The sequence below is a fragment of the Globicephala melas genome, chromosome 1 (assembly GCF_963455315.2).
Source record: "Globicephala melas chromosome 1, mGloMel1.2, whole genome shotgun sequence".
In the NCBI taxonomy this organism is placed as follows: domain Eukaryota; kingdom Metazoa; phylum Chordata; class Mammalia; order Artiodactyla; family Delphinidae; genus Globicephala; species Globicephala melas.
Window position 1 is genome coordinate 92,086,853 of NC_083314.1, and position 27,619 is coordinate 92,114,471.

At 54.7% G+C, this 27,619-nt stretch overlaps 3 protein-coding genes across 7 annotated transcripts; 1 reads left to right on the top strand and 2 right to left on the bottom strand.

The window, feature by feature from the left end:
• The first annotated feature begins 724 nt into the window (after window positions 1–724).
• On the top strand, window positions 725–6,640 carry AMIGO1 (adhesion molecule with Ig like domain 1). 2 transcript variants are annotated; one of them, XM_060301547.1, is made up of 2 exons: window positions 725–1,027; window positions 1,471–6,640. In XM_060301547.1, the coding sequence occupies exon 2, from the start codon at window positions 1,571–1,573 to the stop codon at window positions 3,050–3,052; it is 1,482 nt and encodes a 493-aa protein (XP_060157530.1). In that variant the 5' UTR covers window positions 725–1,027; window positions 1,471–1,570; the 3' UTR covers window positions 3,053–6,640. The 2 variants fall into 2 exon arrangements, with proteins under 2 accessions (XP_060157530.1, XP_030724794.1); XM_030868934.2 differs by having other exon boundaries at window positions 1,506–6,640.
• Window positions 6,598–15,574, bottom strand: CYB561D1 (cytochrome b561 family member D1). Of its 2 annotated transcripts, XM_030868936.2 has the most exons (3): window positions 15,419–15,574; window positions 14,848–14,885; window positions 6,598–14,277 (listed from the first exon to the last, which is right to left on the bottom strand). In XM_030868936.2, the coding sequence occupies exons 1-3, from the start codon at window positions 15,564–15,566 to the stop codon at window positions 13,774–13,776; spliced, it is 690 nt and encodes a 229-aa protein (XP_030724796.1). In that variant the 5' UTR covers window positions 15,567–15,574; the 3' UTR covers window positions 6,598–13,773. The 2 variants fall into 2 exon arrangements, with proteins under 2 accessions (XP_030724796.1, XP_030724797.1); XM_030868937.2 differs by lacking the exon at window positions 14,848–14,885 and having other exon boundaries at window positions 15,419–15,553.
• A 1,417-nt stretch (window positions 15,575–16,991) lies between these two features.
• On the bottom strand, window positions 16,992–25,780 carry ATXN7L2 (ataxin 7 like 2). Of its 3 annotated transcripts, XM_030868932.2 has the most exons (11): window positions 25,652–25,780; window positions 23,684–23,749; window positions 23,195–23,299; window positions 22,569–22,779; window positions 21,984–22,270; window positions 21,278–21,360; window positions 20,687–20,940; window positions 19,675–19,873; window positions 19,413–19,534; window positions 18,136–18,931; window positions 16,992–17,130 (listed from the first exon to the last, which is right to left on the bottom strand). In XM_030868932.2, exons 1-11 carry the CDS (start codon window positions 25,776–25,778, stop codon window positions 17,116–17,118), a joined length of 2,265 nt encoding a protein of 754 aa, XP_030724792.1. In that variant the 5' UTR covers window positions 25,779–25,780; the 3' UTR covers window positions 16,992–17,115. The 3 variants fall into 3 exon arrangements, with proteins under 3 accessions (XP_030724792.1, XP_030724791.1, XP_030724793.1); XM_030868931.2 differs by lacking the exon at window positions 16,992–17,130 and having other exon boundaries at window positions 18,035–18,931; XM_030868933.2 differs by lacking the exons at window positions 16,992–17,130; window positions 23,195–23,299 and having other exon boundaries at window positions 18,035–18,931.
• Between the last annotated feature and the right edge of the window lie 1,839 nt (window positions 25,781–27,619).

Here is a 27,619-nt window from a genome sequence, read left to right on the forward strand (position 1 = left end):
GGCTGGGAAGGATTTTGGAGTTTCCAGGAATGGAAACTTGTCCCTGGCTTGTATGCAATCGGGGTGTGTGTGTGTGTGAGAAAGAGAGCGAGAGAGAGTTGCCTCACAGGGTGTCTGTGCTTGCACCAAAGATCCTCCCTTACCCCTACTCCTGCCCATCCAGCTTGTAGGCTGTGGAGCTGTACCCTTTCAGTGGTACCCCAAGAGTCGTGGAACAGTAGCATCAAGACTGAAAAATAAAGGCCCTTCTCCAAATCTTTCCCCCAAATGTTGGAACTTCACATACCTAGAGAGAGGGGAGGGAGGAACCTCAGAACGTGACTAATGAATTTCCCGCCAACATTAAGAGCCGGGAGCTGAACCAGATTTCTCTAATTTGTAAAATTAGAAGACATGTGACGCATCTTGGCCCAGAGCCAGTTGCAGCGAATTCACTTCAGTTAGACCTACTTTTCCTGAGAGAGGTTTTGGTAGGTAGAAGGATGGGGTGGTGAAGGGGCTGGAAGAAGGTGGAAGAAGTAATTGGGGAACTGAGGGGCCAGAGCCCTCCTCCCGACAGTTTTCCTCGCCAGGTCCCAATACTTTCTGAGAAGGAATGAGCGGCGCGCGACCGCCGGTCCGCCAGTCGGGCTCCGACACAAACACACGCACGTGCGCCCCGCCCCCGCCGCGCGCACGCGCCCCCAGGCTCGGCGGCGGTGACGGGCGCGCGCGCGGTGTTCGCTGCCCCCACGCCGCTCCCAGCGCTCGGATCGCGGCGCCTCCCGCTCCCAGCACCGCTGCACGCCGGCCCAGCGGACCCGGAGACGGTGGCCGTGGTCTGGGGGCTCCGACGGCGCAGCGGTCGAGGCTGCGGCGCGGGGGGAGCGGAGCGGAGCCCGGCAAGTCCCCGGGAGGCGATGTTGCCGGGCGCGGGCCCCCGCGAAAGGCGGGCGCCGCGGCAGGCCGGCCGGTGAGGCGCCGCCAGGGGAGGCCGCGACGGAGCTCCCGGACCCGCCATGGGCTGAGACACGTCCTCGCCGAGCAGGTGCAGTGAGCAGAGGTCCCGCGGGGGGAGCCCGCCCCGACAGGCCCCGGGGCCCCTCAGCCCGGTTAGGGCTCGCCCTACCCAGCCTGTGCCCCGTCGACCTTCCTTCAGCTCCTCCCCAAAGGCCCTACTGACCCTGCCTCCAGACCCGGGCCCTGCAATCCCTGTAACCCCAACAGTCCCTGACGCCCCGGCGATCCCCATCCTCCGCTCCTGTGACCCTAGCGCAGCAGGCCCTTGTGCCCACCTCCTCCTCGGTCCCAGTATTTTGAGCTCACCGCCTGCACAGTGCTTGGGAACTACCCAGCATCTCTTCCTTTCTCTTCTAGCCCAACGGGGATGGGGCCGCGGGGTGGGGGGGGGGGAGAAGAGGGGAAGGCAGGAAAGTCGGTCCTTCCTGCCAGAGGCCCCAGTGACCACAAACCCATCCTCTTTCTCTTAAGCCTATGGTGAAAGTGACCCTTCCTTACCCCACCAGAACATGCCCGGGTGACTTCCTCCCAGATCTTCCTTGTGGCCTTCCTCGCCCTCCCCAGTGACACTATGCAACCCCAGTGTGACCTGCGAGGCCTCTGGCTCCTGCTGCTGTCCTTGTTCCTGCTCCTCTTTGAGGAGGCCAGAGCTGGCCATCCCTTGGTTAGCTGTCCAGCCGCCTGCCTGTGTGCCAGCAACATCCTCAGCTGCTCCAAGCAGCAGCTGCCCAACGTGCCCCACTCCTTGCCCAGCTACACGGCGCTCCTGGACCTCAGCCACAACAACCTGAGCCGCCTGCGGGCCGAGTGGACCCCCACGCGCCTGACCCACCTGCACTCCCTGCTGCTGAGCCACAACCAGCTGAACTTCATCTCCTCTGAGGCCTTTTCCCCAGTACCCAACCTGCGCTACCTGGACCTCTCCTCCAACCAGCTGCGTACCCTGGACGAGTTCCTGTTCAGTGAACTGCAGGCGCTGGAGGTGCTGCTGCTCTACAATAACCACATTATGGCAGTTGACCGCTGCGCCTTCGACGACGTGGTCCAGCTGCAGAAACTCTACTTGAGCCAGAACCAGATCTCCCGCTTCCCTCTGGAACTGGTCAAGGAAGGAGCCAAGCTACCCAAACTAACGCTCCTGGACCTCTCCTCCAACAAGCTAAAGAACTTACCATTGCCCGACCTGCAGAAGCTGCCCGCCTGGATCAAGAATGGGCTGTACCTGCACAACAACCCGCTACACTGCGACTGTGAGCTCTACCAGCTCTTTTCCCACTGGCAGTACCGGCAGCTGAGCTCCGTGATGGACTTTCAGGAGGACCTGTACTGCATGAGCTCCAAGAAGCTGCACAATGTCTTCAGTCTGAGTTTCCTCAATTGCAGCGAGTACAAGGAACGTGCCTGGGAGGCCCACCTGGGTGACACCTTGACCATCAAGTGTGACACCAAGCAGCAGGGGATGACCAAGGTGTGGGTGACACCAAGCAATGAACGGGTGCTAGATGAGGTGGCCAACAGCACAGTGACGGTGTCCAAGGATGGCAGTCTTCATTTCCGGCGGGTGCAGGTCGAGGATGGGGGCGTGTATACCTGCTATGCCGTGGGGGAGGCTTTCAATGAGACACTGTCTGTGGAGTTGAAAGTATACAATTTCACCTTGCACGGACACCATGACACCCTCAACACAGCCTATACCACCCTCGTGGGCTGTATCCTCAGTGTGGTCCTGGTCCTCATATACCTGTACCTCACCCCTTGCCGCTGCTGGTGCCGGGGTGTCGAGAAGCCTTCCAGCCATCAAGGAGACAGCCTCAGCTCTTCCATGCTTAGTACCACACCCAACCACGATCCTATGGCTGGTGGGGACAAGGATGATGGTTTTGACCAGCGGGTGGCCTTCCTGGAACCTGCTGGACCCGGGCAGGGTCAGAACGGCAAGCTCAAGCCAGGCAACACCCTGCCGGTGCCTGAGGCGACAGGCAAGGGCCAGCGGAGGATGTCAGATCCAGAATCAGTCAGCTCGGTCTTCTCTGATACGCCCATTGTGGTGTGAGCAGGATGGGTTGGTGGGGAGATTCTGCCCCAGGAGAGGTAATGCACCCCTGAAGGATATGAGGGGATGGAAGAGAGGGCTAGCTGCCCAAGGGAGTGGGCTCCCCCCGAACTCAAGGGAATTGGTCACGGTTACAGCAACAGGCAAGACCCCAAGCAGGGTGTGGCTGCCATGATTTTCAAATATGGATATGCTAATTCTCAGGCAAATGCTACACCCCTATCCAGAGCCCTGACAGTTCTCAATGTGGTGGAAGAAGAGGAGTGTATCTGAGCTGGTGGGAATGAGGAAGGGGTGGGAGGAAGAGCGGATTCCTTAAACTTTTTTGAGGTCATCCATAGCTCCTTAAGAGAAAATTATTTGGAAAAAAAAAATCATTTTTTCCTATCTCTGCCCACCCACACCTGCGATGTTGTGTGTGCTGGCGGGAGCTTCCACAGCAGCCATGTTGGGGGAAAGCTATGTTATCTTTGACCAGGAAGTCACACTTCACAGCTGGGGAAATTGGAAACCTTTGGAAAAATGAGTCAGGAAAAGGCTGAGACCTTAATCAGTAACACTCCCCAAAGCCGTTGCAAGACTTCCCACTAATGCCTTCCTCTTTCTGGATGAGCCCTGGGTGGATGGTTCTTTGCAGGAGCCTGGCCTGTTGCCTGTCAGATACGGCAACAATGTGAGATGTGGTATCTGTGCCTTGTCCTGGGACCAGTGGTACAGAGGGGTACAACATGAACCGAGGGGTCCCTGTCACAGCATAGGTGCCAGCACAGAACTTGGAGGTGGGGGATAAACTCCAGATTGGCTAATTCCCTGGTTGGTGAAACCCTTGGTTAGCATTTGATTCCCAGCACCTGTGTGTAGCACCAGGGTGGAGGGTGCTGAAAGCAGAGCTTCTATGGATGCCTGCCACAGACGTGGGATGGGGGCCTCTTTGCACTAGGAGGAGGAGGGTAAATCAGCCTCTAGTATGTAGCATCCAGCTGGACCTACCTGATTTTTTGTGTATGCCATCTCTTCATTCAGTCTCCTGGTCAAGTTCAGGTGGGATTCTGAGTGTTCCCTAATATGCTGCTCTGCAAAGGAAGGAGTCCGGGAAAGTCTGGCCCCAGCTGGGTTAGATTGGGCTCGGGGATGGAGGGGGCCGGGTATGTATCTCTTCTGTGTTGACAAAGCCGCTTTGCTCCTCTCTTAGAGATCTCAGCCCTGCTGCAAGGCCAAAGCATGGGATCTCATCATCCGAGGAGATGGAATTGAGTGGTCTCTGCCACAGAAGAATGGCAATTTGGAGTGTGGCTAAGTTTTGCCCTCTCCACGAGGTTCCAGGCAGTCTTGTAACAGACAGTCAGTGGCACTAAACTTTGAAAAGGAGACCCTGTCAGCCAGAGGTCTGTGCAGTTGTGGTTGTCAGGCCCAAGGAACTTAAGAACAGGCCCAACGTTCCATTCCAACCCAGTTGCAGGATACTTTGGGTATAGAGATGACAACTCCCTTTGACTCTACTGCAGGCCCTGGGAGTTGGTTGCTCTGAGCTTTGGCAAGGGGACGAGCAGGGCCAAGGTGAAAACGTTCTCTGACGTTGGTCTTTTCAGTCTCTCCCCTCTCTCCCACCAAGTCTCCTTCCATCGGAAGTTCTCCAGATCTTCTAGTTTTCTGATCTCTCTTTAGGTTCCAAGAAGTGTCATTTACCTGCGGGTGAAAGCTGCTTGCTAGGAGGGCCTAACTCCCGCTGCCTATTAAGATTCGGGGAGGGGACTGGAACTCAACGTCTGCTTCTTGTCTGTTCCCGGGATGTCAAGACTGCTGTCCATCCTTTATTAGTAACCTAGTTTTGTCAAGAGAGGTGCAGCATTTCCCTCAAGTACTTGCATGCTCATAGGGATGCATGCTTATAGGTCTGCATGCACCCCAGCACCTTGACTTCCATCAAGACAGTGAGTCTTCAGTCCCCACTAACGTCCACTTCCAGAGTGGTTTCCACCCATGTGCACAACTTCATGCACACAATTTTCTTGCCCTGTAGGAGAGACAGTGACCATGCCAGGCTCCACAAATACAAACTTTTGTACTTTAGATTTCTGAACGGCCTGAAGCTTCACCCACATCTCCACGACACTGAATAACTTCTCAGCAAAGGCTGGAGTTAGGAGAACTACAGGTTGAAGATCTTGAGAGGAGGGGTGATGAGGAGCTAGCTGGCTCTTCAGACCCCTCAGAAACCTTCCTTGGATTAAAGATGATATATGTGAGAAATAAATGTAGAACTAGGTCAGTGACAGACCCAGAACACTGGCAGGGGACCAGGGAGCTGTAAGTTGCTCTTCCTGTGTTAACTGCCCTGGTAAGACAGGGGCAGGAGGAAAAAGTTGTCTGGTTATATTTCAGAGACTTCTGAAGATTCTGATACTGAAGCTATAGGAACCAGGACTCCCTCCTCAGACTTACCAGGGAATCGGGGAAAAATCTCACCTCCATACTGCAGCTTCCCCTCTAGGCACCATCTGGGGCTCTGAAAATCTTTAAAGTGAATGTCAAATGAAGTGGGCCTTCTGGGGCCTTCTAGCTGAGTTCCTGAGGACTAGGAGGGCCATTTGCTTCATAAATCCTACCCAGTTTAGGGCATAATATCAATAAAAGGCCCTGAGGATCTAAGTCTCCCCACTGTATCCACTAGGTTGGCCAGTACCTACCGGTTTGAGAGACTGGTAGACGTGCCTGGCTGCCCCACCAAGAGACTGAAGTGATGAGCCTCCTCCCATGGTTTCAGTTGATAGAACCCAAAGGTAGCTTTCTACCTGGGGGATCGTGTACTCAGCGTATGTAAGCTCAGTAGAACCCCGTGTAGGAAACTGCTAGCTCTGGTTATAAAGGTCGAGCCATCACCCCAACTCCCATAAACCAGACGTGTCTCCCAGGAAGCAGGTGTCCCTGGAGACAGAACGACAGGGCTGTACAATCTGTCTGTGTGATTATTTGTGATTTTTTTTCTTTGCCTGTATTTATGAGGCTCCTAGGAAGGAGCCAGGAGCAGGTATACCCCAGCTGGGGAGAGTAAAGCCAACTGATTCCAGTTTTCCGTGTGTCCTTACCTTTGTACTTCCTCGTAGCCCTGCTGGCGGAGCAAGCAGGCCTCCCCATGTCCAGGATCCTAGTCTTCCCACTTATGTACTCTCAGGCTGGCAAACCTTGGAGCCTCTGGGCTCTGAAAACTAGACAATGATCATTAAACCTGGCTTGAGTCTCTGTTCTGGCATAGTCTGTGACTGGTTTATTTATCTTTTCAGCCTGTGGCTGGGGTTCACTGGACCTCAGAAGGGTGTGGCCTGTCTAGGGGGAGAAGAGTTAAATGCTGTTATAAGGGCATGGGTTGAATCCACATCTAGGCATTAAGATGGAGCAGGGGTCAGCCAACCTTTTCTGTAAACAGCCAGACAGGAAACGTGTTCAGCTTCGCAGCCCATATAGTCTCTGTTACAACTACTCAGCTGTACCGTTGTGGCAGGAAGGCAGCCACAGACAGCACACAAATGAATGACTGTGGCTCTGTTCCAGTAAAACTTTATTTATGGACATTAAAATGCGATTGCCATATCATTGTAACATGTATTTGAGGTTTTTTAACCATTTAAAAATGCACAAACTCTTACTAGCTCACAGACCATACAAAACCAGGCAGCAGGTTGGTTTTGGCCAGCAGACCATAGTTTGCCAACCTGGCAGATATTCTCAAAAGAAATGTCACTGACGCTTTAGCAAGAGAGAGTTTAGAAATTCCATGACTTGGGGCTAGAGCCTGTAAATAAAGAAGGCTTTCTGGATCCCTGGGGAGGAGGGTTGTCTCCCTGAAGAGTTCTCTTAAAAGTCTGGATCAAGCCTGCAAACTGTACCATGGAAAAATGCTTGGACTGGGTTAAAAGAAACGATGGGAGAGCAGGTCGGTTTCACAGTATTTTGATTATTACCGGTATATGTTCATGTCGTGAATGGTAACCATCTTAGTTTGGCTTGAAGTATATTAATTTAATAGGAAGGTTATTATTCATTGACAGTGTAATATGTCCTAGGCATTGCACAGAACACAGAAATGCGGTCCCCACTTTCTTGGTACAGAAGACAGCTTACCAGAAATTGGACTGGATTCTACTAAAGTCTGAACATGCAGTTTCTTTGGCTACTCTCTTGGTAGGGGATTGTCATGGTAGATTCCACAAGGGAAGAGGAAATGGTATAAGGAAAAGAGAAACTAAAAGAATCAGAATTTGGGGAATTCCCTGGCGGTCCAGTGGTTAGGACTCCACACTTCCGCTACAGGGGGGCACGGGTTCAATCCCTGCTTGAGGAACTAAGATCCCGCAAGTCATGCAGTGCAGTCAAAAAATAAAATAAGAATCAGAATTTGAATAATTACCTAATTTCTTACATTGATAAAATCTTGACCAAAGGACAGTCCTCCTCTGTCTGGAAAGCTGTCTTTTTCTCTTCATGAGGAACAAGTAAAGTGGTGATGGATGGAGAGACCTCACAGCCAGCCACATCAGACCAGTCAACCTTGGCAGTCAATGCAATGACAGATGTTGATGCCAGAGCACCCCTAGAGTCTACATTTATATAGTATTTTTTAATCTTTCCAAAGCAGTTTTTGCTATGGCTGAGTTTAGCCAAGAGGGTGAGCTGATAAAGAGAACAGATCTGGGGAAGACTACTGAGAGTTCTCCCCTGTATTTTGGCCTGTGCCAAGCCCTGTCTCTGTGCCTGAAACGTTTTGATACTCCTTTCTCCATCATCCCAAGGAATCCGTGGCTGCATCTCTTCAACCCTCCCCTTCTCCCCCCTTCCCCAGCCCCCCAGGGAGTTCCATAGGTTCTGGCCAAGATGTGCAGTTTTGTCTGCCATGTTTTGCAGCTCTTCCCCTAGCTCCTCTTAGGTGGCACTGCAGGAGAATGGATGAGGTTAGTATGATGGTTACCTTTTAGAACAGAAAATGGGAGTTCAGTGGATTGCCCAGCCTAGTCTCTCTTCCATCTGATCTCTCAAACTCCTTCCCTTTCTGCAGATGCAGCTCTTGTACCCCTTATCTTGTCTCCCGGGCAACCGCTGGGGAAGCATCACTTTTCCCACCCACACTGCAGAAAAGTCTCAGGCCCATGCAGTAGTATGGTTAGCTCTTCTGGTCTGGCTACAGTGAGCCTATGCTGGATGCTTCCTCTCCCCAGGCTTCAGAGAGGAGAGCTAAAGCAGCTGCCACGTCAAGCCCTTTCACCAGGCTTATATATTGTTGTGTGGAAAACATGAAGTGTTTTCCTGCCCTGAGGGCTTCCAGTCAGACATAGGCTTTGTTAGTCCCACAATCACAGAGGGCATGGAGAGAACCAACCTTTAGGACATGAGGCCCTGCAGGAACTTCTAGGTGCCCTACAGCACTGACACACATAAGGTGAGAGTCACTGACCCCAAAGTTGGGGGGGGGGTGTATGCATGTGCACACCCATACAAACATGCACACAGGACTGTAGCTGGATAGAACTTTGTGCTGCTTTTCCTGCACCTCCCACTGCTCCTTCACTTGGCCGTAGTTTGCTTTAGGCGTGGACCTAAGCAGAAAGGCCGAGCCCAGTCTTGGGCATCCTTAGAAAGCACTGTGAGATAAGTGGGAATCTGCTTTAAAGAGAGGGGTGCTGGGGGACTCTCATGTATACTCAATGAGACAAAGTTGAATCCTCTGGTACCAGAGACTAGCCTGAAGTAGCTGCTTAATCTGCTTTTAACAGAGGTTTAAAAAATCTGGGAAATTCTAATAGCAGGTAGATTAAAAACCGGAACTTATTCCCTGCACATTGGTAACTTAGTCAAGCCTTCTGGGTGGGTGGGTGGGTAGGGAGAAGGCGGTCTTACTGGAGGGAATGGAGGAAATCTGTCTGCTTTAAGCTTAGCCCAGTGCTGGAGACTGTCTACATCAAACCACCATCCAGGGCAGTTCTGGGCCACTATCCTCCTGCCTTTCAGCTGTGTCTTCTCTGTGCCTATGCTTTGCTGAGGCCATGACTGCAATGCCTGACTAGTGTTTCATTCCTGGATCCCAGGACAGAGAAAAAAAAATAAAATAAAACCCACCAAGATTAAAAAACAAATACTGAAGCCTCTGCGCTCCTGGGGTGCCTGCCTCTCTGTGTCCACTCCAGGCAGACTGCTGGCTGTTCTCAGACCAATGGAATGGAAAGTATCCTTCTTCTAATTTAAACATAACTGCTTTCATGGCGTGTGTATGTGTGTGTGCATGTGCGTGTGTGTTTTAATTCCAATAAAGTCCTTTGAGGAGGAAGGGGCTGTGATCCTACTCCAAGAGCCTGAAACAAGGAAGGAGAAACAAACCCGTGAACAAGCCAGGGGTTGTGTCTCACAGCTCCCCACCTCCACGCTGTGCCTGGGTGAGGGCCTGAGGCAGCCTGTGGCTATGGGGGAAACCAGAGGGCTGGTGTGGCAGTGTTGTGTCCATTGCTGTGTCCAATCCCTTCCTGGATTGTCTGCTCCGCCTTTCCCTCAGAAGAGCAGAATTAGGTAGGAGAAATTTAGATAGACTTGTGACCAGGAGCTCCAGACTAAGACCAGCTCCAGGAACTTCAGGCTGGACCTGGGGGATAACTGACTCCCAGATTTGCAATCAGCCCTGTGACTTGAAAGCACTAGCTGGCAGCACTCAGGGCAAGCTTCACTAGAGTCATAGCCTTGGTGGCGTTCCTGACCTTGCATCTAGGAGGAAATGTCTGTGTTCTCCAGTGATGGCCAGCAACACAACCTCTCAGAGACTTGGGTCCTCTAAGCATCATTATCCATAACTGTTTATTGCCTCCCTAAAAGAAGCATAAAACCCAGAGCCAGGTTGAGTGAAAGAGAGATAAGGACAAGCACGTAATACCACCTGTTTACATCTGTTTAATGCTTTGAACTTCCCAATGCCTGTTAACATAGCATTCTGTCATCTAGCGCTCACAACATCCCTGTGAGATAGGTCAAGCAGTAAGTGATCTGCCTGTGGCCACACCAGTGTTAGGAGCTGGGTAAACCCAGACTGCAGGTTTCCTAGCTCCCAGGTCGATTCACTTTTCACTTCATGATACGTAGGCTCTTTATGCCAACCAGACGCAGGGGCAGCGGGAGCACTGAACCAGACGCCTCCCTGCTCCCTAAGCCTGCAGAGGGCCACCAGAAATGCTGAGGGAGTCAGGGGTGTCCCCTGGAGGCCAAGACAGGTCAACAGAAGGAAGGGCAGGGGTACTAGAGGTTCAAGGTCAACAGCCACCACTACCAGTGTCAGTGGAGCATGTACTACGTTCCCTACATCTTGACCTTTGTCAGGTGAAAAGGCCTTATTAGTTTACTCAGAGGATGCTCAGGGCCCGCTCCCAGAGGAAGGATGAGGCTTGGCTGGGAAGTGAGACTCCTGACCCCTCCTCCCTCTGCAGCCCAAGAAGAGGGGGAAGGTGAGGGCTGGCTGACTCAGCCTGCAAGTGCTTAGAGATCTGGAGCTGAAAAGCCCCAGCACTGTTCAGCTAATGATTATTGTTAACTCCGAACGGGTCTAGGCATAGCAGCCAGCTGGCTCAGGAAGAATGCCTGGATCTCCCACGGTGAGGTTTTAAAAACAAGACCCACTGGCAGCCATGCCCAGGGGTGGAAGGGTGGGGACGATGAGAAGGGAGGGACAGGCCGGTGTTGGAGTGGGGAGAGGTAGTCTGCGCTGTGAGAGGGTGCAGACAGAGGAGGCACAGGCTGGCAAGAGATAGCAGCCTACCTTTGATGCAGCTGAAAAGCCAAGAAGGTGAGGCTGGGAGACTTCCCCAGACAGAGCTCCTGCCATTCAACACCACCCCCCAGCCAGGGGCAGGGCGGGGGGAAGTGTTGGGGTGGGAAAGCGGTGGCTATGGGAAAGATGGGGGCTTTGGGGTGGTACGTGAACCCAGAATGGTGATCCTATTACCATTTGGATTTAGATACAAAAAGCATCTATATTTCTAATGTCCTCAAGGCTGAGTTTGAATGTAATCATATTCGGAATCAGGACTTAGTGAGCTTGATATGCAAATTTGTGCAAATGACACAGAATTTAAAAAAACTTGAACACCCTGGCTTTTTTTTTTTTAAAGGCAAAACAGGCTGGCTACTAGCAGCTTTCCCTAGTTAGGGGACAAGGGCAAAAGGGCAGCCATTTGCTTCTCCCACAAGGCCTCTGCCTCACTCCTGAGGAGCCCAGATAACACCCCAGATGGGGAGATACAGGGAGGTGGGGGGATAGAGGGTGTAGGGAGGAGGAAACACACAAGCAAGAGGCATATGCAGCCGTCAGCCCCCGAGATCCCAGCTGGAGGAAGAGTGCTCTGGCACTGAGGTCTAATGGTTGCCCAGCTGCTGCCCCAGGATGTGAGGGCAGGTGGTGATGGAAGGAGAAAGGAGGGGAGCGGAGGGAAGTCCCCCTACAATCTGGCCAGCTGGGAAGAAGGGCTCCTCCTGGCGACCTCCTCCCTATACTGCAATCAGACTGGCTAAGCAGGAGACCACCTGTGCCCCCCTCTGCCCTGTGCCTCTGCCCCCCCACCCCCAAGGCCTACCGGTCAGAGAAGTGACAGCTGGGACCCCTTCCTCCTGCGGAATATAAATGACTTCCCCCTTCCTCCCAGGGCTGGGAATAGACATCAGCTGGCACTGCCCACGCAAACTGCCGGCTGTCAGCCAGCCTGCCCGCTCACCAGCCCCCGCACCACCTGGGAGGAGGCAACACCTCAGGCAGGCTCGGGCTTTATGGTGTTGCCTGCTTGGCTCCCAGAGCAAGCTGGTGAACCCCACCCAGCCTTCCTACCCTGCTATAGACAGAGTAAGACTCCCAGCACTGACTGTGGTGGGCAAGGGGTGATGGGCTCCCTGATCAAAGCGACCCTCAGTGAGAATCTCCTCCATGCAGCCCCAGCAACCATCTCTCCCAAGTTCAGAACACACTGAGGAGTTGGAGAGGGGAGAGGGGTCAATGAAAAAGACAGGAACAATCACCCTCTGCATAGCAGGGGTCCCCCTTGAGATGCTCAGGGTCTGGAGAGCTCCTAGGAGATGACACCTGACCCGGGAGGATCCTAGCGAGGTCCGCTCAGAGAACCCCTCTGCCCCTGCAGTTCTCACTCCTGTACTGTTGAACCATACCAACCTCCCTGCTTCTGAGCCACCCAGAAAGGAGGTCTTGAATCTTCTAAAGACCTGAGATGTCCAAAATATTGCTATCTAGGAACATCTACCCCTGCTCCTGGGACCTAGAGCTCCAGGCCCTACACCCCAGGCCTCCCAGAGTTCCCACTGAGCTCTCTCTACCAGCCTTAACACCAATTTCCTGACTCAGCCGTTTTCAGTATTTGCCATGGTCTACGGAGGTCCCAGCTCCCCGACTGAGCCAGACGACAGTCAACCAATCTAGCAGCCAGCCCTTATCACCGAGGGCAGTCTGGGGAACTACTGATACTTTCAGTTTGGAACAAGGAGGGGTCTCTGCAGGGAAGAGGAGAGCCCAGCCCTCATTTGCCAGCTGGCACCAAATTCAGCCCCGTCCTGGGCCAAAGAGCTGGCAAGAGATGACACTTGAGGAAAGCTTAGCTGACGAGGGGAGAAGGGGAACCAGAGACACTTTGTTTTCTCTTAGATCAGAAGAGCCCTGCCCCATTTCCTTGACTCTTATTTTGTTCTAACAGCTTCGGAAGAGCTGCACGAAGCTATGTGCTAAGGCAAGGACCTGAGCCCTAAGAAGGACAAAACATGAGATGTTCAGGACTACTTTGCCACTGAGAATGGATGTCTCGCAGCCCTCAAGCCCAGATCCTGAAGTGAGCTGAAGGACGTTCTTAGCTGGGCTAAGAAGCCCAGCCGAGGCTTAGTTAAGCCAATGCCCTTTTGCTCCTCCAAAAGTTTTAAAGTGACTTTAGTGCCTTTACTGTCTTGATGTTCTGGAGACCCTCACCTGGGCCCCTTCTCTCCACAGTGCCTGACCCCTTGTCCCCTGGTGCAGGGGCCAAATCGGCACAGATTCCTGAAAGGCCACGAGAGCAGACCTGTCCCTCCACAGGGGTAAGGAGGCAATGAATGTAAGAATTACACTCTGAGTCTGCTGAGTGGGCCAACCCACAGTTCAGACCTGGGAGGGTGTTCTGTGACATCAACTTGACAGACACTGAATGTTAAGAGAAATTGTTTAGAAACAATCACTCATTACACAGATGAGGAAACTGAGGTCCTGAGACATGTGACTCGCATCAGGTCCCACAATAGCGTGTACAAGGACCACACCCCATAAACAAGACCCATTGGCTCTCTCCACTACACTGCTTTCTCAAAGTGATCCAAAGAGCCATAGCTGTCATTCATAAGTTACAGGAATCCAACTTTTCACCAGGCATGCAAGCAAGAAATGACTGCCAGTACCATCACCACCACCACCCGACACTTCTGGCTCCCATCAAGAGTGGAGGCTTCAGGATCAAGCTCCCCATCACCTTTCACTTGCGCCCCATACATTTCCCCATTTGGGCCCACTGAGTCATCTGTCAGCAACAGCAGTTTGGGTTTCTGCAGCCCCTAGCCCAGCTAAGAAATACAAAAACCCTACCACTTCTGAAGTAGATCCCTGAAGGTCACCAAAGGAACCACTGAAGTCCAAGTCAAGTGTCCCATCTTGATTCACAGTTTGGAGGAATTCACATTTCCATTTTCTTCCTTGGCAAGTAGAAGCTGGAGATCTGGTGCATGATTACCAGGGCTGGATAGAGGGGCAGCGCCAGACACAGGTACCAGGCTGCACCTTTGATCTGGGCCTGGAACCACACAGAGTGCATACCCAGGAGCACTGTTACCGTAGCCATTAGGTAGATCACCAGTCCACATGTCAGATGGTAGAGCTTGAGGCGAGCCACCCTTGAGACCCTGGCTGCCCGGGGATAGAGGAGGCAGAGCCCACACAGTGCCTGGACGCTAGTGGCCAGCAATGTCAGAGCCCCTACCCAGCTGTGCCAGGACACCAGGTGGGGCAGCTCACTGCGGGTCCTGCTGGAGATGATAAAGCCCAGGCCCAGGGCTGCACAGAGGATGGCTAGGGTCTGCCCCGCCCAATGGAGTCGGATCCGGGCCTTTCGGGAGCAGAAGAAGAACAGGGAGTGCTCAGGCGAGAAGAGTAGGATGGCCTCAGCCATGCAGAGGCAGAACTGTGAACACAGGAGAGGGCCAGTGAGCCTCAGACCCAGCTTGGAGGCCTAAGAAAAAAGAGGTGCCCTCCTACATCCAAACAAGGAGGACAGAGGGTGGGGGCTAAAGAACTCCCACCAGGACCGCCTGCCACACAGGTCCGCATTTGTGGGCAGAACTGGGAATCCATGCTAGAGCGGAAGTCTCATCATTCAGGCTGACATCATGCCCCCACCTCCACCACAGACAATGACCCTCATTTCTTGACCAATGGGAAGAGCAAATGTTAAACTTCCTCCTGAACTTTGGGAGTGGGGAGCAACTGGATTGCACCCCTTCCACTTCCTCCTTTCAGGCCCTAATGGAGAAAAAAATGGTATCTTCCATGTCCTCCCACCCCCTTAAACCACCTCACTACCTACAGCCCAGCCCTCCATGTTTCCTGATCTCACAGGTAGCAGGGAAAGATGGGGCCCTGGGCATTTCCCCCCACCTCTCTGAGCCTCAGAAAGGCTAAGCCTTCTGAAGGCTGGATGCTTCCTTAGGGGCATATCCAAACCAATCACCTGCAGAAAGAAGCCCAAACTCACCGCCAAGGCCATGAATACAGGGTGCCAGGAGAAAAGACCTAAGAATCAAAGAGAACAGACTGACGACTGGGCACCGTTGTTTCTACCCCTGTGGCTGGCTGGAGCCCAAAGAGTCTGGCTGGAGGGGAAAGGTCAGAGGAGTGTCTCCAACCCTAATGGGTAATCAGGAACTCCGGGCAAAGTGGAGCAGCCAAAGGGCCTTAGGGTGAGTAACCAAGAGGGCAAACATACCACTTTGGCCTGCGTTCCCCATTCAGCACCTCGCAGCTACCAGCCCAGTCCTAGAACAGACCTTGGCAGCCCTCCTTTACTTGTATCATCCACGAGGGCCTTTGCTTATGATGAACTAGTGAGTTCCATTCACTTCAGTCGCCTCCTCTCCTCCCATCACCCAAAGCCCCACCCTTCCAGGCCCCACCCCCAAGGCCACGCCCCACCGCGCCCTTACTACCCCTCCCTAGTCCGCCCATCCACAGCTAGGGTCCCCACTCCACGCCTCTTAGCGCTCCCAAGCGCTGCCCCTCCAGCATCTCGGCTCCGCCCCCTTCCCCGCCCCGCCTTGCACACTTACTCGTTCCTGGCCGGGACAGCACTGTCAGAAAGATGGTGAAGCCCAAAGCGACCAGGTGCGCCAAGATCCCACTGCCTCTCCGCAGCCACCGGGTCAGTCTCGGCTCCCTCTGTGGAGCGGGAACCAGACCTACCTCCAGGGACTGCATGGCGGTGCCCAGCCGCCCCACACTTCCAGCTGCCAGGGCACGTCTTCCGGGTTTGCGATCGCGGAGGCGGCCTCGGCTGCGGGAGAGGCTCCTCCCCGGGACGCCGCCGGCAATGCGGCGGTTCGTCCACAGCGCCCTCTGGGGGCTGGGGGAAAGCGCATCCGTCCTGGAGAGCCCCGAGGGCAGAAGGCGACTGGACAGCTCCGGGCCCACCGTGTGTCTTCTGCCCAACTCATGTGTATCTTTATGTCTACCCGGGCTGACGGGGCTTATGTCTCAAATAGCCTGTGGAAACTACATTTACGACAACTTATTTCACCCGAATCACAGATTTGGTATACTGAACCAAGAGTGTGAAACCAGTGTTTTGAACAGTTTTCCAGAAATACTGGATTTCCCTGGTTGCCCACTCTCTCCTGCCGCCTCTTCTTCTGTCTTGTTAAGGGAATAAGATCCCTCCCTGCCTAAAAGCAAGGAGACGGAAAGGACAGGAGAAGGCTAAAAACTAGTGCCCTGTGCCTGGTGAATTCAGGTTTGAGGACCAAAGGAGGGACGTGCAACAGTCGTATCCCCTGTCTGCACAGTAGCTGTTGTCCCCAGTGAGACAAATGGAAAAACTAGGGCACTCCCAGCCCTTGCCGCCTCCACACCATCTGCTCAGCCCTGGGGAGCCAAGCGAACCTGAGGGGCTAGGGCCTCCCACACAGCTGCTGCCTCCCACACCAAGGGAAGTTCTGTAAGTGAGGATACCTTTTCCCTTCCTGCCTCCAAAAAAGGGTGTGGTTCAGCTTAAGGAGGCCTACCTGGGAGAGGCCGTACCCCTTCCTGAAGGGTAAACCCACAGGCCATGGAGAAAGACCAAAACCAGGCTGTCCCACAGAAATCAGGGACATCCTGAGTGCAATTACCAACTCAAGCTCCAGTGGTTGAGAAAATAAGGCTACTAGTAAGAGACAGAAAGGGCTGAAGAAACTGAGGCAGAAATTCAGAGACAGGACGGAGGAGCAGGATTGCTGGAAGACCAGAAAAGGACCACAGGCGGACATCCACAGACCTTCAAGGCCAAGATCCAAGAGTAGAGCCAGAGGTGTGGCTCCCCTCCCCCATCAAGTTTCCTTTCCCAGCGGGACTGTAGTCCCCTTGCTCGCTCCGAGCCACATGCCTCCTCATCCTAAGACTCCCCCAGTGATACAACCCCCAGCCATTTCCACAGACTAAAAGGACAAAAATATACGAGTGTAAGAGATTTTTTTTTGCAGGCAAGTGACGGGAGCTGGAGTCTGACTGCCTATCATCTCAGCCTCCTGGGGAGCAGCTGGGGACAGTAAGGACACTCATTTTGTTACATTTCTTTCCTTCCTTTTCTACGTTTCTGTTTTTATATTTTCTTAGCAGCAACAGAACAGGGAGACAGTCTTGAGGTATTTTAAAGAGTTTTTTTTCTTAAAAAAAATAATATAAAGTTATAAAAAGCGGCAGCAGCCTGGGGCCCGGATCTGGAGGGGAGGAGGTGCTGGCGGCTCCATCGCAGTGGGCAGGCACTTTCTTGTTAATGGGCTTTTGACTGTAGGAAGACAAGAGGCAAGAGACAGGGTCGGGCTGGGGGTCTAACTGTCCTCCTATCCAGCAAACTATGTGGGCCAGAAAAGCTAAGGCTTGATTTCCTCCTGCTGGTCTTGTGAGTAAAGCTGGGCAAGGGGGAGGATGAATGCCAGCCCAGCAGAGGCAGCCTGGAGATCACCCATGCACACGTGTGACAAAAACACACTCAGGCCCCATGCAGCTGTCAAACTTACTACTCTCGTATGGGCACCAAAGGTGTTGGTATGCATCTGGTCAGTGCCTAAACCAGGAGGGCATCTCCCTTTCCCACCTCCAATGCGTTCCTCCTGGCTAAGGTCATATGGATAGCTCATCGCATGCTACTCCAGGGCTCCCATCAGAAGAGGCAAATAAACCTGGCTGCTGGCTTTACCAGAAACCCTGGAGAGCTTGCCTGCCACCTCAAAACCTGGCAGTGGGTATATGTATAAGATGGGCAGACATGCATATGGGGACCTTGGGTTATGTCCCTGCCCTTTCATGCCCTGATGCCCAGAGGCAAAACCAAGGAACAAGACCAGCCCACCCAGCCTGTGCGCAGCGTGTTAGGCCACAGCTCAGGGACCCAAGCTCAACCCCACTGCCCAAACCTTTCTTATCAGAGCTCATGGAGTCCAGCTTTCTCTCCTTCAGGGAACAGAGGTAGCTCCAAGTCCTGGAGTGAGGGCCACAGCCAATTCAGAAAGTGGCCCTTTGATTAAATCAAGCGGGGGAAGGGGGAGAGGCAGAGGCAACATCTCCTTAGCCCAAAGGAGAGGGCTGGGGATAGGGGAAGGCCCACCAAGCAAAAGCCGGGGTCACCTCTGCCTAGAGCAGATGGCCCAGGAACGCTCTCTCAACTTCCCCAGTCTTCCCTTCCCTGCAAGATGTTTACTTAAGCACCTCTTTTTGTCAGGTGCCTGTGCACTCCAACCTCATCCATCCTGACCCTTCCCTGCCCCTGCTCTTCAGGGAGCTGGGCTGGTACCTTCAGTGTAGAACACTTCTCCTCAAAGGCCAGGGCTGGACCCGGCTTCTTGCGGCGCACAGAGCAGGCCGCATCGGCAGGGGCACCAGCCTGGCAGTGCTTGGCCTTCACTGGCCGGCAGTAAGTGGCCAGGTTTTTCCGCTTCTTGGCTACCTCCTCCTCAGAGAGGCAGTTGGTCGGCAGGGCCTTGGCCGGGTGTCCAGCCGCTCCCTGGTTGTCCAGCTGAGAAGCCTTGACTGGCGTGGGGGGCTGATGAGGGGAACCCCGACAGTCCAGGGGCCCTGCCCGCTTCACTCTTGGCTCCACCGTCCCATTAAGCCCCATGCCCAGGCCTGTTTTAGTCTTGGCTGAGAGGCCCCGGCAGCCAGAGGGTTTGCCTTTTCCAGTGGGCTCCAGGACGCAGGTCCGTTTGAAAGTGGTGGGCCCAGGGGATAACTTTCGCTTTCGAGAAGGAGCCTCCACCTCGAGCCCGTCCTTGCCTTTGGATGACTTGCTGGCCTTGGAAGGTGGGAGCTTGCTGAAGGACGGGGAAGGTGTGTTGGCAGGCAGTGGTGAGGTGATAGCCTGGCTCCCACCCATGCACTCCGCCTGGCTGCAGGCGGCTGCCACGTTGGGGGAGCCTGCAGGGTAGCCAGGGCCAAGGCTGTCCTTGGTGGGCGGCGTGGAGGCTGGGCAGGCAGGTCTGGGGGGTGGGCCTGGAAGGCGGGGGCAGCTGCCCGTAGAGGATGGGCTCAGGGGAGCAGATGGCGGGGAGCTGACAAGGTGGGATGGAGGCTCAGCCGCCGGGGGGATCTTCCTGCAGCAAGAAGAGAGCCCCACTGTGATGCCAAGCAAGCAAGAGGGCCTCCCCACCAACATACAAGTCTTTCCACCCACGTAGAAATGGCCCACAGAGCCCTGGCAGTGCCGCCCTCTGCTGGGAAACGCTGGAACTCAGGGATAGGAAGAAGGCACAGGGAAAGGCAGGAATGAACTAATATACAGACCCTTTAAAAACCTCACTTTAAATCTCAGGCTGGACATCCCCTATCCCTACTTACCCAAAAGGTACTGGGAGTGATTGGTGAGAGTTAAGATTCACTCCCAGGCGACCCATTCAGGCCCTGCCTTAGCCCAGCTCCAGGCTGCCAAGTTTCCCCACCTCCTGTTCACCCTACCTGGGGTCTTCCTGGCAAACAGCCAAGCCACATCTACAGGTATGTGTGACGAATTAGGGGTTCTGAAGCCCGTGTATGCCTGGGGCCTGGGAAGGGAGGTTCTGGGGCCGAGAGACTCACTTCCACATGTGTGAGCTGAGGTGCCGTTCCAGCATAGAGCTCAGTGCCGAGCAGAACCGGTCCAGCCGGCGGCTAAACACGTAGCATCCTGGACTCACCAGCCGGCTCCCAAAGGTGCAGAACTGGAGGCAGAAGGAAGGCACATGGTTAAAGGGGCCTGAAATACAGGGAGGGCACCTTCACGTAGGATCTGACCTCCTCCCCACATTGTGGGCCAGGAGGACTGGCTCCCCACCCCCAGGTTCCTGCCCCAGGTCCTTACCGCCTGCGGCCGAGGGGGCCGGGTTGCATAATGGCAGTCAGTGGGGAGGTGGAGGTCATCAGATGTCCCCTCCTCCTCACTCTCCTCGCTGGAGGCCTGGGCACCACCCCGGGGCAGGGGGAAGGGGAACAGGCCTGGGTCCCCATCACCACCACAAGGGCCTTCATCATCCAACTCACTCTCAGAAGAGGCCCGGGACCTGGAAGGGCCAAAGGGGATGTGAGGGTGATGTGATGAGAGTGGGTCACGGTGGGTGTGTCCCTGAACCTGCCAAGCTCAAAAAGTCAGGGCAGACACCCTGCTGGGCGATCAGACAAAGAGGAAGGAGGACAGGAAGGGAGGGAACAACAGAGCTCACAGAGTAAGAGCCAGAAAGATCAGGGGCCACAGCTCCCAAGGGGTTTTCTCCCCAGCCCCTTCACTTCCCTGGCCCTGCCTCCTCAGGGGGAAAATCTGCTTCACATTCGCCTCCTCCAGAAAATCTGAGTATAACCGCACCCAGCTCTGGTCAGCCCAGTCAATTTTCTCAACCCCTTTCTTGCATCACATATTCCTGTGAGCCTATCTGTGAGCTGAGCCTATGTTTCGTGTCTGCCCCCATGTTACAGGCAGAGATGCGTGTGTGTCTCCTTCCGCAAGGCAGGCTCTCCCCAGGTTCCAGCGCAGCCTCTGCACACGAAGGGGCCAGTGAATTAATACACAGTAGGACTGCCTCACCCAGGACCCTGACCCTTTCGGCTCCCCAATTACCACTTTTGGCCTGTTGGAAGCAGCTGGGAAAATGGTTTTTCCTCGGTGTTGGAACACTACAGAGAGCCTGGGGTACTGCGGTATGCCGGGTTAGGAACAGGGAGTCACCCACCTCCACACCACCGCCAGGGGCCCCTCCCCACACACTCAGGGTGGAGTGAGCAGCATCTTCCAGGGCACTCCCTGGGCCTGTCTCCAGGGGTTCCTGATGGCCTGGGGCCAAGTGTCCCCAGGTAAGATGGGCGCTGGATCCTGGACGTACCTGGGCAGTGCACAGTATGGGTAGGTCTGCTTGGCACGAGCAGAGAAGGTGCTGCTGGGAGCAGCCACTGCTGCCACAACCTGGACTGAGGAGGGGGGCTCCTGGGAGGGGCGCTCAAGAGCTGCCTCCTTGCGCCCTGGGCTCTTCTCCTTGGGAGACTCCCCTTTGCGGGAGTTGGCCTTCAGCTCTGCCACCAGCACGTCAAAGTCCTTGGCTCGGCCCTGGACTTCCCTGCGCTGGTGCACGGAGTGGATCTAGAACACAGCAGGGGGGAGGGTGGGGAGGGGCTGAGCAGAGGTAAGGGGCAGCGGTGTGCTCTGGCCTGGGCAAGTGAAGAGACTGGGCGTGTGAGTGTGGGTGTGTCTGTGTGTCCTTGTTTCACTTCCTAACAGGGCCAGAACCCTCCTCTGGAGAGGGGGATCTGGAAGCCACCCCCTGCCCGCTGTCCCCACCTTGGGCCCAGTATGGAGAGCCTCCCCTCCCCTTGCCTGGTCTGGGCTTAACCCCCATCCCTTCAGCTGGATCTTGGATGAGATCTCACTTGCTCTCCCTGCCCAGGGCCCGTGTCTGTGCAGAGGGACTGGGGATTACCTTGCAGGTCAGCAGGCGGGTACAGATCTTTTTGGTCTCTGGATTTATTACCCCACACTGCCTGTTGAGGTCGCACTCCTTCCCTGTGGGGAAAGCGGTTCTCATGAACCCCAAGGCCATTTCTGGGAGGGTCTGGCGTCTTCAGGCCAAAGGCCTGGGAAGAGCTGGGCCTAAGGCTGGAGAGCCTCTGGGCCTCAAGTCTGGGGCTGCAGCCTTCCAGAGATACTCCTCTGGGCAACAGCAGCTCTCTGCTGGGTGTAAGAACCATCCCGTCCCCATGCCAGCCCCGGCACTCTTTTGGGGGGCCCCAAGTCTCAAACAGGGCAACATGTACCAGGAAACAAAAGCAGCTACAGGCATCTGGGATGCCAGGGAAACCAGCTATGGGAGGCTTCTGGTGCCCTGGATCTAGACGAGAAAAGAGATAAAGTTCAACAGCCCAAGGTGAGGAAAAATACCTTCACCTTCTTGGGCACAGGCTCCCATGGCCTTAATCAGGAGACCTGGGCTGAAGAGAATCTTCCAAGAGAGCAAGCAGGTCAAGTGAGTGTCCACGTCAAGGGATGACCAGGGGCTCCTGTACCCTGGCACGCTGTGATGGCCAAGCCCACCCTTTCCTGACCCCCCTCTGCATCAGGCCCAAGGACAAAGCAGTCCAAAGGAGTCCCCACTCTACCTTCCTGACCCCAAGACCACGACTACTCACGAGCCATCTTCCGGTGGGTTTTAGGGGGCAGCCTGGCCCCACCAGGCTCCTTTTCAGACGGGCTGCCTTCAGCCCGGTGACTGGAGCCCTCGCTGGGGGTTATCTCGATGCTCCCTCTGCCAGGAAGTTCTTTAGAAGGGGATGCCATGGGGTTTTTTCCAGGGGAGTCCTTGGTGAGGCCAGCCGGCTGGCTGAGGAAAGCAGAGGGCGGAGCCACCCTGATTCCATGTCCATCAGGCTTCGGGAGACTGGACATCTTTTCCAGATTCACCACAGGCACGAAAAGGCTATACATGGAGAGAGGGTGCAGGCTGGGAGGTAGGGAGGCTGGGCCTGGGCCCCAGACTCTAGCCCAGAGCCATCTCCTTTCCCAGCCCTGGAACTTGGGTGGGCTCCTGCAGGGGTGCAGAACATGGGAAAAGGGGACCCCATATTCCCTGGAGCGAGTAGAAGGGAGCTGCAGAGAGAGATGGCCGCCTCCCGCAGTGAGCAGTGCCCATCGCCCCACAGCTGCCTCCATGTGTGCCAACCCCTCCCTGGGCTAGGGTCAGGGCTTGTCTCAGGGAGCCTCCAGCCTTTCCTTACCAGAGGTTGTCCTTCTGGGTCTTCTCTGGAGCCTGGTGGCCACGGCTCCGGGACCCCTGGCCCTTCTCCCTGGAGGAGGTTTTGGTGGAACCTGGGGCCCTACAAGCTGGGCCCTGACCGTTCACTACATGGCATTTCTGAGAGCTGGCAGGGGCTGGAGGTGGGGGTGGGGCCCGGGCGTAAAGCTTGCTGAGCGGCCCATGTCTTCTTTCTGTCACCAGGAGGTGGAGAAAGCAATCGAGGTGAGTGGCATCAACTGTCTCCTTCCCCAACCTCCCAACCCTGCTCACAGACTCATGATAGAGAACCTGGGGTTTCCAAAGTTTAGATTTTAAATTTGCCTCCTTCCCATTTGAATTTGAGCCTTCAAGACTCAAAATTCTAGAAATCAGCTTCCTGAACCTCTTAGCTCTTCCCAGACGCTAGAACTTTACTCCACCAGATGCTAAAAGGTTGCTTAAACAATAACCCCAACCAACCACAATCTGTGAAGCTCCCCGCCTCCACCTTCTTATTCCCAAAGCCTCCCTCCATTACTCACATGACCTCCCAATTGGCCCTGTCCTCAGAGTTCCATGTTCCACCTTCCCCTGTCCCCTCTATCTCCTCCCGAGGGCTCCCCTCACCGCAGTGCTTCTGGAAAGCTTGAGGCTTCACCACTTGGCTGCAATGGTTACATACAACCAAATAGAAGTCGTCATGGGCAGGGCAGTGCCCGAAGATGGACATGTCTGCAATGACAGAAGCCCTTATCACTGGAGCTGAGGACACCAGATTTTCCCTGTAAGATCAGAGAACACTCCCACCCACCACTCAGATGACACTTCCCCTCCCAGCTGATATGACAAGCTTTATATTGGATGCTTCCAGCTTCCAGAGTTCAATCTAACCAGTCCCTAAGAATGTGGGCTTTCAGGTGAGTGGGCACCAAACACCAATGATTAGGATCTCCCTCAATAAGTCACAGGAGCCAGGGGAATAGGCTGACTCAGACCTAACAAAGTGAGAATCCCCAGACCTGCTGCTTCAGGCAGCCACCTCCTGGGTTGTGGTGGAAGAAGGGAAGGTGGTCCTGTCTGCCCTGGGCCCCAGCCCCAGCATGTGTCAACTCGCACCTTCTTTAATGAGGGTCATGGCATCCAACTTCTTCAGGTTTTTGTTACTCTCCTCCAACTCAGCCCCTGGAGGAGAAACACAGCTCAGAAGGACCACCCCCATCCCAGAAGCCCCATCTCCCATCCGACCAGGTCCTGGGGCCAAGCAGGAGGAAGCTCTCACTACTTGACAAGCACCTGGTGCTCAGGACCACTTGGAGAACCTTTCAGTGGATCTTTCTCAAGTGCCCATTCTTCCTTCACCTGCTGCCTCTGGAATGAGTTGGCCCCATGAGGAGGGATCCAGCCACCTTTCTTATGGATCCTTCATTCCAAGGTACAGTTCAGGATTCCACTGCTGACTAGTTGGGTGACTATGGGTAATTATCTCTTTTCTGGGCCTGCTTCCCCATTTAAACGGGAAACAGTCCTTAACATATTTTACTACAGATCCCTGAGTCCCTTCTTGAGATTTCTCAGACAGGTCCTTTCTGCTTTTCTGTGGCATCCCAAACAGATAATCTCCTAGATCCCCATCCCCAATTTTGTTCCACCTGTGTTGCCATGGCATTGTCAAAGTTACACCTAGCTTCTCAGGTCCTGCACTGATAGGATGGCCACAGAGGAGAGAAACTGCTGTCTTAGGGCCCTTCAGCATCTTCAAAGTCCCCTTGATCAGCTATGCAAGCCCTTTTCCTCTTAAGAGGGGGTTTGGGCAAGGGTTGCCCTTGTACCTCAGTTTCTGGGTTGATGACAAAAACGTTTTAGCTGTGCAAAGTAGCTCTTTCCCCATCCCCCTATTTTACTCCTCTCCCCTCCCTCCTCTATGCCCCCTCCCTGTTCCTTGGAAAAAAAAAATCAATTCTGAGTCACCAAACCCGTCTGATTCCATTTCCGGTTCTCAATGCACCCAGACCCTGACAATGGCCCCATCCTTGCCCACCCAGCATGGGGCAGTTCTGGGGTGGCCTGAGGCTCCCACTTAGGTCTGCTTCTGACACCTACTAACAGACGTGCACCTTTCTAGAATGAGAAGAATACTGACAGTCTTATATAATCTCCAGATATGAGGGGTGGTGGGTTAGGCATGCAAGAAACAAGGGGCAGCTCCCACTCTTAAGTCCATTAAAATGCAGTGATGGACAGAACTGAGCTGGGAGTTGGATGTCTCAGAGGAGAACAAGTGTCATCAGAGACCGCTCCATGTGGTCTCCTCCTCCACCTCTTCTCACTTGCAAACTTCTTCAGGGGTGTGATGCCTGCTGTCACCCCAAAGGCCACGAGGCCAGATGCCCCCTGGGGCCCAGGAGACAAAGATCAGGAGAAGGGGCTGTCAGCCCGCTCACCAAAAGCACTCAGGGGCCTAGAGAAGGTGGGGTCAGGGGAGAGAGCCCGGGAGGCAGGGCAAGAGGCCCGGGAAGGGACGGAGGGTTGGAGGCATGTATGGATGGACAGAGGAGGAAGGAAGGGAGGATGGATGGATGGATGGACCGACGAACTAATGCGGAGGAGGCGGGGGTCTAGTGGCACTGCAGCCGACAGGCAAACGCCGAAAAGGAGCAAAAGGTGTAGGGCAGAAGGCGAAGGAATAAGGGGGGTTGGGAGGGGGGCACAGAAGTGGGGTGCGTGGGAAACACGTGGAGAGGACTGTTGCGGATGGGGAAAGCTTGAGGCAGGTGCAGAAGGGGCGGAAGCTGGAGGACAGCAGGCGAGAAGAAACATAAAAGCAAGCAGATGTGGGGTCAGGTACTGGGCAACGGCAGAGGCAGAGGTGGGCAGGGTGGGCTGCTGGAGAAGAGCCGGCGCTAGGACCCGGAGGCGCGAAGGTGGAGGAGCGGGCGGGCACTAGGACCCGGCGGGTCCTTTGTTTGGGGGGCCGGGGAGCCGGACGGCGGCTCCCGTCGGCAGCTCCCCTCTGTTGGCGGGGGCCCGGAGGGGGGGAGGGGAGACAGTGATGGGGTCTTCAGACTCTAGGGGTGCTTCACTCACCGTCGGCCGCGGGCAGCTCGGCCCGCTCCACCCACGAGCTCCAGCTCTGTCCCGCGAAGTCATCGAGACTCGGCACCCGCCGCTCCAGAGCGGCCATTGCTGCCGCCGCGCGTTCACGCACCGCCATCACCGCCGCGGACGCGCGCCCGCCCCGGCGCCGCCGCTGCGCGGCCCCCTCCCCCCATCCCTGCCGCGGGCACGCCTCCCCTCTCCCTCCCACCTTTCCAGCTCACTCTTTGCGCAAGCGCAGCACTGGTTGCCTTCCCCTCACTCTCCCTGCCGCATAGCCTTCTGGGAAACGTAGGCTTAGAGGTGGTGAGGTTGCCTACTGAGCTTGACGAGAGAGCCCCTCCAAAATGCACAATTGCGGGGGAAAAAGAGACCAAAGCCCCAGGACCTCTGCTCCTAACCGTTGTGAACCCATTCTTTGTGCTACCAGCCCACTCTCTTAAGTTCGCTGCACACAAACCCCAGTCCCAAACCTCTCTCTGCCCAAGATGCCCCTTTAAACCGTGCCTCCGCCAGCTGGCTGGCGCCCATTCCCGGGCTGGCGGCCACGAAGCGACTTCGCTTCCCCGTAGATCGAATGCGGTAGGTGCAGGGAGGTGGGCGCTGTGAATCAGAAGGGCAAAGGGAGGGGGTCTGTAGGATGTGCTGAAGGACACAGGGGTTGGAGTGGGGGGAGGGTCCTCAACTCTCGGGTTGTGCCTCCTGTGTGGCAAACCCACGCTGCCCTGACGCAGAGGAGAGGGTTGAAGTGGCGTTGTCTGGGTTTGGGAGGACCTAGCTGAGCTGACCGGGATCACCTGTCAGGATGACAGAAGGCTATCTCCGAGCCAGAGCCAGCCCCGGAACTGGGGTGGCCCCGAGGCTGCTGGTGTTTGCAGCATCTCTGCTGATCCGTCTCTCTCCTCATGAGCACTGCGATCGATACCCTGTACCGCCTCTTCCCAAACCCTGGCTGGACCCTGACTCCATCCATCCCTTTGGCTTCTTTTTCTAACGAATATTTTCTCTGCTGGCGGGGCTGCTACCAGAGCCTGGGCACAAGGAGATTTCTCATCAGATCTGTCATTTTCCTTGCTAAGGCCTGGAAAACACCTTAATCATCCACCTCTTTCTCTTTTCTCAGCTGATAACATTCCTTCCCACCCTCACATAATCAAGAGACAAAAGCCTGCCCCCCACCCCATCACATCAGAAAAGAGATACTAATTCTCTTTTCCCTCCTCAACCCCTTACACCTCACCACATATATTCATTCTTTCATCTAAGGGGAAACCAAACTGGAGGCAAATAAGTCAAGGTCTGTGACTTCAAGACCTCAGACTGTCTCATTTTCACCCAGGGAAGGTTTAAGTACTTCAAGGATAATCTCTGAGGGTAGAGATTCTTAACCTGAGAACCATGGATGATTCCTAAGGGGAGTGGGAAACTGGTGACATTGAACGTAATATTGTGCCCAAGTGTATTTTTCTAGGGAATGTAAATGTAGCCTGTGACTGTTTGTCAGAAGGGGCATAGAGGTGCAAGTCTGTTCAGCAAGAACCTTTATAGTTAAAAGGGCAAAGCACGTGGCCCTCAACTCCTGACAGGAAGCCTGTCTAGGTCACAGATGGTAGGAGAGTAAGTGGAAACAGCATTGTGGAAGCCAATATCTCTCGCCTTCTGAGTTTGCTCTAAATTTACTAATGAGTCTCAGTTACTTTGGACTAATTGGTGCCACCAGAAGAGGAGATGTTGCCAGACTGGGGTCCGCCAGGAACAGCTCCTCAGCCTGCAGACTCTATCGCTGGGAGTGCAGAGTGGAGAGGAGCGGAATGATGTTTTGGCGGAAGTGCTGATATTTGTCCAAGAACTTAAAGCAAGGGGAGGAGGAGGAAAAAGGTCCCCAGAAGGGCTACATTCTTGGCTCCTTCATGGCAAATGCTTGAAGCACTGTTTATTCAAATGTATAATAACAAGCAC

Excerpts from the sequence above, each read along its gene's own strand:
- AMIGO1 (XM_060301547.1), top strand. The coding sequence starts at position 1,571 with ATGCAACCCCAGTGTGACCTGCGAGGCCTCTGGCTCCTGCTGCTGTCC.
- ATXN7L2 (XM_030868931.2), bottom strand. The coding sequence starts at position 25,778 with ATGGCGGTGCGTGAACGCGCGGCGGCAGCAATGGCCGCTCTGGAGCGG. Across the intron at positions 22,780-23,194 it reads AGCTTTCCAGAAGCACTGCG|AAAGAAGACATGGGCCGCTC; the intron begins GTGAGGGGAGCC and ends TCCTGGTGACAG. Across the intron at positions 22,271-22,568 it reads ACCCAGAAGGACAACCTCTG|CCTTTTCGTGCCTGTGGTGA; the intron begins GTAAGGAAAGGC and ends CTCCATGTATAG.
- CYB561D1 (XM_030868936.2), bottom strand. The coding sequence starts at position 15,566 with ATGCAGTCCCTGGAGGTAGGTCTGGTTCCCGCTCCACAGAGGGAGCCG. Across the intron at positions 14,886-15,418 it reads GCTGTCCCGGCCAGGAACGA|GTCTTTTCTCCTGGCACCCT; the intron begins GTAAGTGTGCAA and ends TTTGATTCTTAG. Across the intron at positions 14,278-14,847 it reads CTGTATTCATGGCCTTGGCG|TTCTGCCTCTGCATGGCTGA; the intron begins GTGAGTTTGGGC and ends CTGTGTTCACAG.